Source organism: Cyclospora cayetanensis, unplaced genomic scaffold, assembly GCF_002999335.1.
Source record: "Cyclospora cayetanensis isolate NF1_C8 unplaced genomic scaffold, CcayRef3 CcayRef3_contig_87, whole genome shotgun sequence".
In the NCBI taxonomy this organism is placed as follows: Eukaryota; Apicomplexa; class Conoidasida; order Eucoccidiorida; family Eimeriidae; genus Cyclospora; species Cyclospora cayetanensis.
This window is the reverse complement of record NW_020312760.1, coordinates 25,933-39,414: the sequence shown is the minus strand read 5'-3', so window position 1 is coordinate 39,414 and position 13,482 is coordinate 25,933. Positions and strand designations below refer to the sequence as shown.

At 53.2% G+C, this 13,482-nt stretch overlaps 2 protein-coding genes across 2 annotated transcripts; both read right to left on the bottom strand.

The window, feature by feature from the left end:
* Positions 1-2,590: 2,590 nt before the first annotated feature.
* On the bottom strand, positions 2,591-3,707 carry LOC34623797 (putative uncharacterized protein DDB_G0271606; the record flags this gene model as incomplete). Its single annotated transcript, XM_026335941.1, has 3 exons — positions 2,591-2,708; positions 2,830-3,155; positions 3,504-3,707. Coding segments are annotated over 3 exons (648 nt in total), but the record flags the coding sequence as incomplete, so codon positions are not given.
* A 4,136-nt stretch (positions 3,708-7,843) lies between these two features.
* Positions 7,844-13,319, bottom strand: LOC113146980 (peroxisome biogenesis factor 10-like; the record flags this gene model as incomplete). Its single annotated transcript, XM_026335947.1, is given in 7 exon segments — positions 7,844-7,881; positions 10,999-11,105; positions 11,466-11,900; positions 12,161-12,224; positions 12,359-12,411; positions 12,642-12,754; positions 12,888-13,319. Coding segments are annotated over 7 exon segments (1,242 nt in total), but the record flags the coding sequence as incomplete, so codon positions are not given.
* Positions 13,320-13,482: the final 163 nt, after the last annotated feature.

The window sequence follows — 13,482 nt, the reverse complement described above, 5'->3', positions numbered from 1 at the left end:
AAGCAAATGATGCTGCTCTAGTTCAGCAGCAGCAGCTTGCTGCTGCAGCAACTGCTGCTGATCTGCCAGCTGCTGCTGCAGCACACTGTTTTCTGCGGCTTGCTGCTGCAGCAGCTGCTTCATCCCCGCAAGCTCCTTCTCTTGCTGCTGCCGCTGCTGCTGCAGTGTAGCAATCTCCTGATGCGCAGCAGCAGCAGCGGCATCCCGCAGCGCTTGCTTCTTGCCTTCATCCTGAGCAGCCGCTGCTGCGGACTTAACAACGTGCAGCGCTTGCTGTGCTGCGGCAGAAGACACTACACCTAAACGCACAACCCTTCCAACAGCTGCTGCCACTTGAGGTGTAACGGCTGCTGCGCCTCCCTGCTGCTGCTGCTGCCCTAATCGCAGCCGCAGCATCTGATTGGCTTTACGTTCCCTCTGCAGCTCTTCCTGCACTTGTTGCAGCTGCTGCTTGACGGCTACTGCCTGCTGCTCATGCTGACGTGCTTGCTGCTGCTGCTGCTGCAACTGATGCACCTGCTGCTGCAACTGCTGCTTTTCAGCGCTGCTGCTGCCCGCCTCCTGCTGCAGCTTCATCACTGCAGACTCCAAGTCGCTGCGTTTAGCCTCACTCTCCTGTTGCACCGCGAAAAAAACAATGCAACAACTCTTGTCCTTCCTTACCTACGGTGTTGGTGCGTCTTTCTATATACCGAGTGCCTGTGTATGTTCCTCTATATATCTCTGTATATTCCTCTATATATCCCTCTATATATCTCTATATATTCCTCTATATATCGCTATATATCCCTCTATATATCGCTATATATTCCTCTATATATCTCTATATATTCCTCTATATATCTCTATATATTCCTCTATATATTCCTCTATATATCGCTATATATTCCTCTATATATCCCTCTATATATCCCTCTATATATCGCTATATATCCCTCTATATATCTCTATATATTCCTCTATATATCCCTCTATATATCGCTATATATTCCTCTATATATCGCTATATATTCCTCTATATATCGCTATATATATCTCTATATATTCCTCTATATATCGCTATATATCCCTCTATATATCGCTATATATCCCTCTATATATCGCTATATATTCCTCTATATATCTCTATATATTCCTCTATATATCGCTATATATTCCTCTATATATCTCTATATATTCCTCTATATATCGCTATATATTCCTCTATATATCCCTCTATATATCGCTATATATATCCCTCTATATCTGTACATCTGTGTGTGTAGGTGTGCATGGCCTCCTTAAGCCTACACCCGGAAGCCTCACCTTTAGAGCTGTTGTCTCTTTTTGCTTCTCGGCTAGCAGCTGCTGCATGCGTTGAGCGAACCGGCTTTTTTCCTGCCGCAGCTGCTCGAGCTCCCCCCTATCGACCTGCAATACAATAAAGCAACGACGCATAAAGCAGCAGCGGCGAGTGCAGCGGGAGAAAGAAGCAGCCGCAAATCAGGGGCCATAACAGCAACACACGCAACACCAGCCATACTCCTTCAAATCGCTGAATCATGCTATGGTAATTATTCTTCCATTCGGATGCCTGTTGCTCCGCAGCCTTCTGCTGCCTTTGCTGCTCTTCTAGCGCGGCTTCGAGTTGGCGAGTCTTGAGTTGCAGCGGCTGCTGCTGCTGCCGAAGATCCTGTAGCTGCTGCTGCTGCTGTTGCACCGTCTCGTGAGCCGTCTTGAGCTCCTGCAACACGCATGCATGCAACATCAGCAGCGATACGACACCCCATCAGTCGCGCTCGCCAGCGCAGGCAGAGTCTGCGCTCCACAACTTCTGCGAGCACCGCGAAAATGGCAGAGCTACATCCATGGAGGCCTCTATGAGGCAGTGGCATCAAAGAAGAGAAACGAGAGAACACGTCAGCCAAGAAAAAGGCACTAAAAACCTCCTCTCTAACCACTTACCGCCCTCAGCTGATTCACGGATAACTCCAGTGCAGGCATGCGCGAAAGGAGGTGGTCCTTCATAGTGGTGAGCTGCAGCTGTCTCTGCAGCTCCTCAGTTTGACTCTCTTCCCGCTGAGCTGCAGCCTTAAGGTCTTCTATCTGTCTCCTAAGTTCCTTCAGCTGCGCCTCCCCCTGCGCTCGCTCCAGGCGGAGACAGCGGATTTCTTCTTCCGCAGATGTACGCAGAAGTGCCGCTTCTTCCAAACGCGCGAGCAACAACTGCTGCTGACTTGCCGCTTTTTGATTTCCTCCGCTGGACGGGAGGCTACCAGCAATGCTGCAGTGAACACAATACGAAAGGCAGGACAGAGCAGCAACACACTGAAGGCGGAAGGAAGGCACGTCAAAGAGATGAGCGTCTCACGCAGCGCGTCAAAAAATCAACAGCAAACAACATCCACGATGCCACAGCGCTCGCAACAGAAGAAGACACACGGTCCATGGAGGAAAGCAGCACGGCAGCTGGGACGAAGGAGGAGGGAGGAAGGAGGAAAGGAGGAGGGAAGGAGGAGGGAGGAAGGAGGAGGGAGGAAAGAGGAAAGGAGGAGGGAGGAAAGAGGAAAGGAGGAGGGGGCTTTAAGGGCAAAGAAAGAACCTTAAACACTCACAGATCCTTCATCTGGCTATTCAATGTCTTAGCCTCAGCCCGCAGACGCTCCACTTCACGCAGCAAACTGGCATTGTTACGAACTAAGGAGACTTTCTCCTCTTCAGCAGCGCCTCTGCAAAAGAGAGCACAAAAAGAAGCAAGCCCTCCGCCGAGATGGCGTTCAAAATCTCAAGCCCCTTAACCCTCTACTGTATAATCCATTTTTGCATACAAATTACACGAATGAGGCCTACCGCACACTCCTGAGTTCGGCTCGAACTGCTTCCAGCTCCTTCTCAATAGACGTGAGCTGCTCGTGCTGCTGCTGCTGCTGCTGCTCTGCGCGCTGTAGCTGCTGCATATCCGCTGCCCTAGCATCCACCTCTCTTCTGTACCGCGCATCTGCAGCCACCGACTCCTTCTTCTTCCTCTCAAGCTCCTCCTCTAGATGCTGCAGCTGCTGCCGCAGACTGTCCGTTGCTGCTGCTGCGGCTGCCGCACTTGCTGCTGCGTGCTGCTGCTGCTGCTGCTGCTCCTTCAAAGCAGCAACAGAGGCCTCCAACTGACCGATTAGCAACACCTGCACAGCGATAACTCACGGCAACGCCACCAAAATCAACCCCACTTTTAAAAATTCATGAAGACACAAAAATTCATGAACACACAAAAATTCACAAACACACGAAACGATTCACAAACACACGAAACGATTCACAAACACACGAAACGATTCACAAACACACGAAACAATTCATGAAAACACACGAAACGATTCACAAACACACGAAACAATTCATGAAAACACACGAAAATTCATGAAAACACACGAAACAATTCATGAACACACACGAAACGATTCATGAACACACGAAACAATTCATGAACACACGGAGACCCCGTCCGCAGCAGCAACCAGCGGCACGCGAACCTTGTCGTTCATGAGAGCCTCCATTTCCTCCTTTTTCTCCTCGAGCCGCTTGATATCATCCGCCTTTTGTTGCAACTGCTGCTCGAGCTGCTGTTGCTGCTCATTGCACCGATGCTGCTGTTGCTGCGCCTCGACTGCGGCTTGCTGCCAATGCTGCTTCAAAGCCTTGCAGCTGTCCAGCTCCTCCTGAAGCTGCTGCAGCTGCAGCTGCAGTGCTGCAGTTGCTGCTGCAGCAGCAGAGCTATCCGCAGCAGCTCCTGAGGCAGCCTGCTGCCCTACGTTGCTGTCTTGAGACACTCGCACTCCTACGTTCCCGGTGCTGCCGTCAGGCTGTGCTGCTGCTAATGCAGAACGATGCTGCAAGAAGGCCACTATCTTCTCCTTCTCCTCCAGACGCACACGAAGCTCCAGTGCTTCTTGCTGCAACTGCCTGCAGCGCCAAAATACGCAGCAGCGTGTAGGCATGTATACATACGTGCGCATACACATATATGCGAATGCCTCTATACATACAAACGTGTGTCAAAACATACACATAGACATATACATGTAGACATACCGACAGAGACATGTACATATAGATGTACATATACATATACATGTACATATAGATGTACACATACATGTACATATAGATGTACATATACATGTAGATACATCAATATGCAAACGTGCCCATTCATGTACTCACAACTTTAAAAAAATAAACGCACATGCCTCAGCGGAAAACCAACAAGCGTGTAGACACCACTGCTCCTGCTGCAGCAAGTACAATTGCCACGTCTGCTCCCCTCCCCCCCCGCCATTCTCCCCTTCCAAGCTACCCGATAGTAGGCTTGATTTGTTGCAGCTCTTCTTTGGCTGCGGCTGCAGCAGTCCTCGCTTCCACATGCTGCGCGTCTCGCTCTCTAAGAACGTCGCTGAGGGTAGACAGCTGTTGCTGTAGCTGCTGCACATCCTGTTTGTGCTGCTGCAGCAGCGTTGCATTCTGTTGCTGCTGCTGCTGCAGCTGCACTTGCAAGGAAGCACAACGCTCCTCATGCTGCACCTCTGCCGCAGCCGCCTGCTGCTCTTGCTGCTGCAGTTGCTGCTGCAGTTCCACAAGGAGCAACTCCTTCGAATGCAGAGTGCGTTGCTGCTGATCTCCTGCTCGCTGCTGCTGCTGCTGCTGCTGCTTTGCAGCTTGTATCTCGTTCCTAAGTTCCCTTGCTTCTTCTTTGAGGTGACTACAGCGTTCCTCGGCTGTCGCAGCTCGACTGGTGCTCTGCTGCAGCAGCAGCTGCTGCTGCTGCAGCTGCTGCTGCAAACGCGTGCACTCACTCCTGAAAAAGTCGCCTGTTGCCTTATGCTCCGCGAGCTGCTGCTGCAGCTGCTGCACTTCCGTCAATAGTTTGCTGCTTTGCTGCTGCTCGACGCACAGCGAAGCCGCTATCTCTTGCATCTGTAGCAGCAGCAGCAACAACAGCAGCACAACAAGGGCGCCCAGCATTTCCTGCCGCAACGAAACAACAGCAGCAGAAGAAGCAGCAGCAGAAGCAGCAGCAGAAGATGCAGCAGCACCAGAAGATGCATCACCAAACGCAAAAAAGCACATACTTGGGTAACAAAGCGCCTCATTTTGTCCTCTGCGGCTTCCAGACGAGCAGCAACACTGGCTTTTGCCTGCTGCTGCTGCTGCTGCTGTTCTGCTGCTGCTTCTGCTGCTGCTGCTTCTGCTGCTGCTGCTTCTGCTGCCACTGCGTGCTGTTGTTGTGTGTCTCGCGAGGGAGCCTCAGCTCCCTCGCCAGTTCTGGATTGCAGCTCAGCGAGTTGTTGCTGCAGCTGCTGACGTTGCTGCAGCAGCCTTTCTACTGCAGCCGCAAGCTCCTTGCGATCCTGCTGCACTTGCGTCAGCTGCTTCTGCAGCTCTCGCAGTTCGTGCTGCAGCTGCAGCTGCTCTTCCTGCTGCTGCTGCTGCTGCTGCCGCTCCGCTGCCTCCTTGTGCTCAGTCAGCTGAAGCAGCTGCAGCTTCATTTTGCTGCAGCCAAACAGACACCACGTACAGAGGCATGTCTCCAGGAGGTATCACACCCCGCAAGGAAAAAACAGACGCAGTACAAGCGGCAAAAAACGACTACAGCAACCAGTACAGCAGCAGCAGCAGAAGACGGACTTGTTCAGGATTAAAAGCTTTTGGTAATCCAGCAGTGTTGCCACATCAGCGTGCTGCTCCTGACTGCCATGCGCTGCTGCGCCTTCTTCGCCTTGCTGCCGCTGCTCGTGTCGTAGACGCTGCAGCTCCCAAGCCGCTGCAGCAACCTGCTGAAGCAGCTCGTCATTGCGATGCGACAGCCTCCTCGCTTCTTCTTCCTTCTCACGATACTGCAGCCAATAGGAGCGAGCACCCACAGCAGCAGCAACAGCGAAGACTGTCGCTGTGGATCGCCTGCCTCCCCTCCCCCCTCTCCCCACGCGAAGCGGAGAAGTTGCAAGATACCCTCCTTGCAACTTCAATTAAACAGAACCTGTCAGTCAATCGCTCGCGCAGCAACAGCGAAGACTGTCGCTGTGGATCGCCTGCCTCCCCTCCCCACTCTCCCCACGCGAAGCGGAGAAGTTGCAAGATACCCTCCTTGCAACTTCAATCAAACAGAACCTGTCAGTCAGTCGCTCGCGCTTACCTCTTCGTCTAGAACCTGAATCTTTTCATTTTTTCGCCGAACCTGCTGCATCAAGTGCTGCATGCGGCAATCCTGCTCCGCTTGCTGCTGCATCTGCCGCTCCAAGTCTGTCTGCCGCTGAACCAGCTGCTGCTGCAAACTCTGCTGAGATTGCTGCAGCTGCTGCGCTGCTGCCTTCCACGCGTCGGCTTCCTGCTGCTGCTGCTGCAGCTGCTCCTTCAACAGGTTACACTGCACTCAAAAGCCCCAAGCCTGAGATCTTACAGCCTGACTAAAAGGCTCCACATACACCAGGCGCCTGCATGCAACAAAGCTGTGCTCTGCTCCACGCCGAACAGTGTGCAGAAAACGCAGCCACACGACATCTGTAGACACGCCTCGCTAAAGCGGCGCCAGCAACACTGCCAGCTAGCCACAGCCACACGACGGCGAAAGTCACCTGATGCGATTTTGCGTCAAGATCTATGAGCAATTTGATGGCAAGATCGACCGGCTGCTGCTGCTCAGGCTCCGAGAGCTTCTGCAGCTGCAGCGCTGCCTCCTCCTCCGTCAGTCTCGATCGCTGCTGCACGTGCTCCCGCTGCTGCTCCTGCAGCTGCTGCAGTTGCTGTTGCTGCTCCTGCTGATCGCTTCTCGCCTTGGCAGTGGCTTCCGCCGCTGCTGCCCTTTCCTCAGCACAGCGAGCTTCTGCTTCTCTTGCCGCACCCTGCTCATGCGCCAGCACACGTACAGCATGAGAAATGACAACCTTGGAAAGCGTCTCGCGGAGGCTTACACACGTGCAGGAAAGCCTACGCAGCAGCAGCGAACCTCCTCTACAAGCTTCTGCTTCTGCTGCTGCAGCTCTTCGATGACCATTTGCTGCGCGGCAGCGACAGACTCCTTCTGCTGCAGCAGCTGCTCCCTCATATCCAGAAGCTCCTGCTGCAGGCGTTGCTTTTCTGCGGCAGCAGAAGCATCCAGCTCTTGCTGCTGCTGCAGAAGCGCGTACTTGCGCTGCAGCTGCTGCAGCAAGGCCTGACAAACAGCAGCACAAGGCACAAACAAAGCCCCACAAGTACACCGCATCTGGAGGCACCAGAAATTGCTGCATGCGCCTTGCTGGGGGTGCGGCAGCGGAAGTCTTACATGGAGCTCATCATACTTCTGCTGCTGCTCCTGCTGCTCCTGCTCGTGCAGCGATTTCAGCTGCTCCTCTGATGCCTTCGCGGCGCTAGACTCTCTGGCGGCTTGCTGCAGCTGTTGCTGCAGCTGTTGCTGCTTCTGGATGCAGTCATCTAGCTGCTGCTGCAGCAGCTGTTGTGATGCCTCTGCTGCCTCCAGCCGCCGCTCAAGCAGCTTCGTACGGCCCTCTGCAACTGTTGCAGTGGCTGCAGCCGCCAGTGCCTGGCGCTCTGCTGCTAATCGCGCTATTTTCTCGGAGGTTAGAGATTCCAGGAGCGCGTTCTGCTGCAGCAGCAGCTTGTCGTTCTTGCACTGCAGGTCGAACGCGGCAAAGCCGTTTTCCTGCTGCGTTTGCTCTTGGCGGTGTTGCGAGTGCTGATCCCCTACCTCTCTGGAGCCTTGCAGTTCTGCATTCTTGGCATCCGACACCCTCACGTTCAGTCCTTGCTGTCGTTCACGCTGCTGTTCATGCTGCTCATGTTGCTTCTCTTGCTGCTGCTCTTGCTGCTCACGTTGCTGCTGCTCTTGCTGCTCATGTTGCTGCTGTTGCTGCGCTGGTGGTTCCTGTAGTTCTGTCGGCTGCTGCCGTGTATGCAGCGGCTGGCCCTCCATCGGCGTCATTTTCCCTGGAAAAGAGATGCCTAGTTGGTCGTATTGCAGCAGGGGCAGCAGCACCACTGCTGCTGCTGCTGCTGTTGTAGTTGCTGTTGAACAGTCACTGCCTCTGCTGCAGAAAAGACAACGAGCTAGGTCTGCTGCTGCTGCAGAACGTCTGCAGCAGCAGCAGACGGCGCAGCAGTGGTCTACAGCTGGAGAGCCTACGAAAATGTGTGCCTAAGGATACGCGCCCGCTGGTAATTTGAGCAGCAATAGGAAGTACCTCCAGACGAAGCCGCATGCAGCCACCGTAGGCGGCGGTGGGGTGTATGTACACCTCGGCATGTGCCGCTGCCGAGCCAAAAAATGACCGAATAGTTGTCTGTAATTACCTTCTTCTTAGTGTATATGTGCTGGTCATTCCCTGTTTTGCCGCGCAGTACATCGTTCAACATGCGTTGCTGCTGGGCGCATGCTACAGTGGGAAATGTCGGCAGCTACACCAGTGCCTCAGTCACGCGCTGCTACGGCGTATGCGTTGTGCGTCTCTGCTGAAAAATTCAGTCTTTTCTAGTGACTATCCCGAAGGGTTGGCTAGCTGTTCGGGGTCCTCTGGCTGCAGGGTGGGAAGAGTCAACGCTCAGAAAGGCAGACAAGCTCACTACTGCAGTTGCTTAGGGACCCAGAAGGATTCGCGGCTATTGTGCAGATTCTTCCATTAAGTAACGAAGCCTCTGGCAAGCCATGTTCAGCGATGGCTGGCAGGGGGGGCACTAAAACTTGTCTCCCCATCCACCTGTAATGCTCCCTCATAGGTTTCAGTCGGAAGACAATAGTGTGCAGACTCAATACACACTTAGTAAAAAGCTGTCTTTTATAATGGGCTGTCCTAAGAACTCTCACATTCCCCTGCGCACGCCTCGCTGAGTTCTCCACATGAGGGGAAGCCGAGAAGCAAAGGTGAACCGAGGTGTCTCCACGAAGCACTCCGAGCATCCACAGCTCAGTATTAGTAGCATCTAGAACATAAATACATGCAGCATTGGTTCTTCTATTAGTGAGCTAGCGTTCCTCCGCAATAAAGGAGAGAAGTGAGCAAACCACGCAGTCGATTCAGGGAAGAGAATGTGCCCAAGTATCGCTCAGCTCGCTGTGCCGCCGGTACATGGATGAGTCGCATAGCCGTAAATGGCTCGCGTCTGTTACAGCAGCTCCTCGCGAGCAAGAGACACTCCACACGCGATTTTGCGGTCCCTATATATACGAGCGATTTCTCTGTAGCCTTGAATTGAGGGCGCTGACAGCTGCAGCGATTGCTAGGCACCACAAGGCGCAACGGATTTCGCTCCTGCGAGTTGGAATAGAAGGCATACAACTTAGCGGCACGCGATTGCGCATAAGAGCCAGAGGAGTGTGCAGCAGCACTTGCTGCAAAGCCTACCAACACGATCACGCTCACTGATATTTCTGCAGCTCTCGATGCTACGTGCCTGCAGTGCATGCAGCTGGCTCAGCTGTACTCATACACTCTCTAGTAGAACACGCATTGAGTTTGAATAGGAACAAAGGAACTGACTTTGTGATCTGTGTGGGCATTTGTATGTCATTTACTGCAAATGGGGCATTAGTTCGAGACGAGAAGTCGCTACATCATTGTGTTTTTTGTCTGCGCTAGATACTACGTTCAAAAGTAGCTGTGAATGCTCGGAGTGCAGATAGGGTCCAGCTACGTGTCTCCTTCCCCTCATGTCGAGAACTCTAGAGGGCATGGTCTGGGAGAGGCGAAGGTTGATAGGAGAAACACTGACCACCTATATATCACCGTTGTGCTGACTATGGAGGTAAAAACCTTCTCGTAGAGGCCTTACAGAAGGCGCGACAGCGCACTTCTACAGCGCTTTGCTTGCGTCTCAGCAGATGCACTGCATGCATGTAGATGTGGATACGACCACACACCCACATCCTGAGCTGAAGGCTCTCTATCACTTGTGAGATCCAGCACAACCCTTCGCCGGAGGAGCAGCTCTTTGCACTCGGGAGTTAGTTACACACACACAGACACGGACACACACACACACATTACATCCTTAACACCCTGCACGTGCTGCAATCGCTTCTAGAGCAAGCGTCTCAGGATCTTGCGTGGCGATCTCCTGAAGGTTCAGGAAAAGCCCACCACAAGAAGTGTGCTGCGGCAGCAACTCCTGTGCCCCCGTGGTTGTATTGAGGCAAGGCAGGCTTGCACGCCGTGTGCGGCAGCAACATGGTTCCCTGATGTCGCAGCCTCCCCTCGCTAGAGGTGTGCCAGATGCATGCAGCGAAGGGGCCACCTGCCAGAGACACGCGTATGTGATGCCTATAAAATATTTGGGCTATTTTCTGCAGGAGAGAGCAGCTGCTCCGGCAGCTGTCGCAGCAAAGCTCTCATGACAAAAGTACATGGTGGTAAAGCTCATGGTGCTGTTTAGGAGCGACGCAGCTGGGCTTTCTGAATCTGCACTCCGTGGCTCCACCCTCCCCCGTATGAGCTATCTTGCCGTTGCAGTGCCGCAGCACTTCTCTGTGCACTTCGACTCGAGTTTTTTTTTCTCTTTCTCTCTCTATGTCTCTCGGAAGCGGGCATCTTGCCGCCTGTCCGTCTACTGAGGCAGGAGCACCATGTACGAGCAGCGCGCTGTGGATACCGTTAGCCAGCTACAGGCACTTGCCCCAACGATCGACGCCGTCTGCACACCTACGTGTGCGCATGCATGCTGATCTGCCTCTATATGCGTGTATGCATGCATGCCTGCACGTGGGATTGAGTGCATGCATCCTTTAAAAGAGTCGCAAACAAGCGCTTTCTCCGCAACTGCTAAAAGATGAGGCGCAAGAGGGGCTAGGCGATAGAACGACGCTGGGAGAAAGGTATAGATGTGAGAAAGACAGAGCAAATCACGAAAAGTAAGTTGCAAGAGTTTCATGCTACGTTCCTCCCGCTGCAGCACGCAGTGCAGCTTGCGCGTGCTCTGCTGTTGGGGACTGTACATAAACAGCTGAGCTCTTGAAAGCTGGTGCATCGAACAAACCGCCACGTCGCTATTGCTGCTGCTGCTGATGCTGCAAGTTGTACTGCAGTAGCAGATCCTCCGAACTCTCAAAGTGGCGCAGGGGCAGCAACGCCTGTGGAGAGCATGGCGCACTGCACGTATCACAGCAGCAGCAACAACGACGCATACACACATACATACACACAAATACACAAATACACATGCATGCCAAAAGTCAACAAGGGGTGGGAGAGAGCGCCTTGTGTCAGAGCTAGCCACTTCGCTGCAATACACTCCAGCAAGCGCGGCTTCCATGATGCAGAAAGCCGCACAGATCAGAGAGCTGTATGCGCGAAAGCAAAGATTTTTCAAGAGCGCGTAAACCACGCCGTCAAAAACGTTTGCGTTTAGGGTGTCTTGGAGTCTGCAAGCAACTGCGCTGTCGCTCCCTCGACTTGCAATCAGTCTGCAATCAGTCAGTCTGCAAACAGTGTGCCTCTCCCCCCACTCACCGGCAAACAGGGCATGTTGCAACTGCTGGTGGCTGCTGCTGTTGCTGCTGCTGACACCACTTGCTGATGCAATGCCAACAAAAGATATGACCACATGCCCCCGCCGTCGGAACGCTGCAGAAACTCTGGCAGAAAAGGCACACGAGCGTACTGCTGCTGCTGCTGCTGCTATCAAGCTTGCCGGCTGAATCTTCCTTTGCCGCTACCACTTCCCCCTCAGGAGCAGTGAGCGCAGCGGAGCGAGACGAGGCAGCAGCACTCTCCTGACTTTCGTTCTGCTGCTGCCGATTTCTTTGCCTCTTGAAGAGGTCGTGGACTGACTGAATGCTCAGAATACACTGCAGAAGCAAAATTGCAGCAAAGCCGCGAGTATACACTGCAGCAGCGCGAAAGGAGAAGCCGCCGTACAAACGGAAGAAGCGCCGCTGCAGCAGCCTGCAGCAACAGCACAGCCACAACAACTCCCACAGAAGGAACGCATTGAAAGCACATGAAAATGCTTGAAGTCTCAGCAGGAGGGAGATCGAAAGTCAGCGGCGGCTAATAAGAAGGCGCAATGTGAAAAAGGACGAGCAACGCGCGAAGCCGCAATCCGTCGGAGTCAGCAGCAGTACAAAGATCGGCAACGAAAAAGGGCAGACGCTGCTGCAAGAGGCATTCTGACGGTGTACTCGAACGAAGTTTTTTTCTCTTGCCTTTGGGAAAAATGCAGAAATTTTCCATCATAAAAAAAAAGCGCCAGGTGGATTCGCCGCAAAACTGTGGTTACATGCATTTGCGGCACACAAACACACAACCCTCTGCAAATGTTTCACGTGAACTTGCACTATCGGGTAAGCCTTGGCGAGCAAAAGGCTGCAAAAGCTGCTTTCTCTGCTTCCAGCAACACATACCGGACAGAAGATCATCGAGAGCTGCTGCCGTCGGTGTGCGAATTTTGAATATCCTGCAAACAAGCAGCGGCGTAACAAAAGCAGCCGCAGCTGAGCAGCAGCAGCGTAACAAAAGCAGGCGCAGCTGAGCATCAGCAACAATACCACCATCACCATGGGAACCATCTTTTTGTGGCATCCTTATGAGGCGATAAGCAGCAGCATACAGCAACAGCCACCTCGCGAGCAAAAGAATAAACGGCAAGTTGTCGAACAGCAGCAGCAGCAGACATGGAGCATGTACCTGCAGATATGAAGGATGAGGGCTGCTGTCGCTGCAAAGGGAACGGATCGCAAAATTGCAGTCCAAAGCACAAGCACCCAGCCTCGCACACCCATGCATTGACGAGGGGATAGCTGCAGCAACAAACACGTAGCAGTAACACAGACTGCAGCATAAAGAAGTCAAACAGCATCAAAGGAATCTGTGAAACTCGCAGAAATATAGACATGCATATATAGACACCCGTGAGATCCACCCTTAGCTCACTGTGCGCAGTTCGCAGTATTCTTCTCCAAGAGTTTGCTGGCCGTTGCCTCCTAAAGAAGCCGCAAAATATAAAATCTGCACTAACGTGCGCGCTGCATGCTGCTGCTGCTGCAGCAGCAAGCACAAATCTGCCGCTGCTTGGCGAGCAGAGGTAAGACACCGCTTCAGCCTAAGAACGCCACAGGTGATGCTGCTGCTGCTGCTGCTGCTGCTGCTGCATTGGCTCTGCTGCTGCCGCCTAGAGGGCTGGCTAGGCAGCGGCAGCAGCAGCTGCCGCAGCTGCAGCAACAGCTGCTGCAAATGCTGCGCATATACTCGGCAGTAATAATCGTCCTTCTGGCTGGCGCGCAAGAGCTCCAGCTGCGATGCAGCAGCACCAAGCACCGTGTTTTCGCCGTTCCCATGGCAGGGTTGACTGCTGGATAAAGACATCTTACTCGTGCGAAAATACGCAGCGCTGCGGTTAATACGGCCAGGAGCCGATACACCTTCAAGCCCCTAAAATCGCTGCATCTGCTGGCACTTTTGGCGAGTGCTAGTGTTGCTGCTGTTTCTGCTGCTGAAGCTAGTGTTGCTGCTGTTAGTGCTGTTGCTG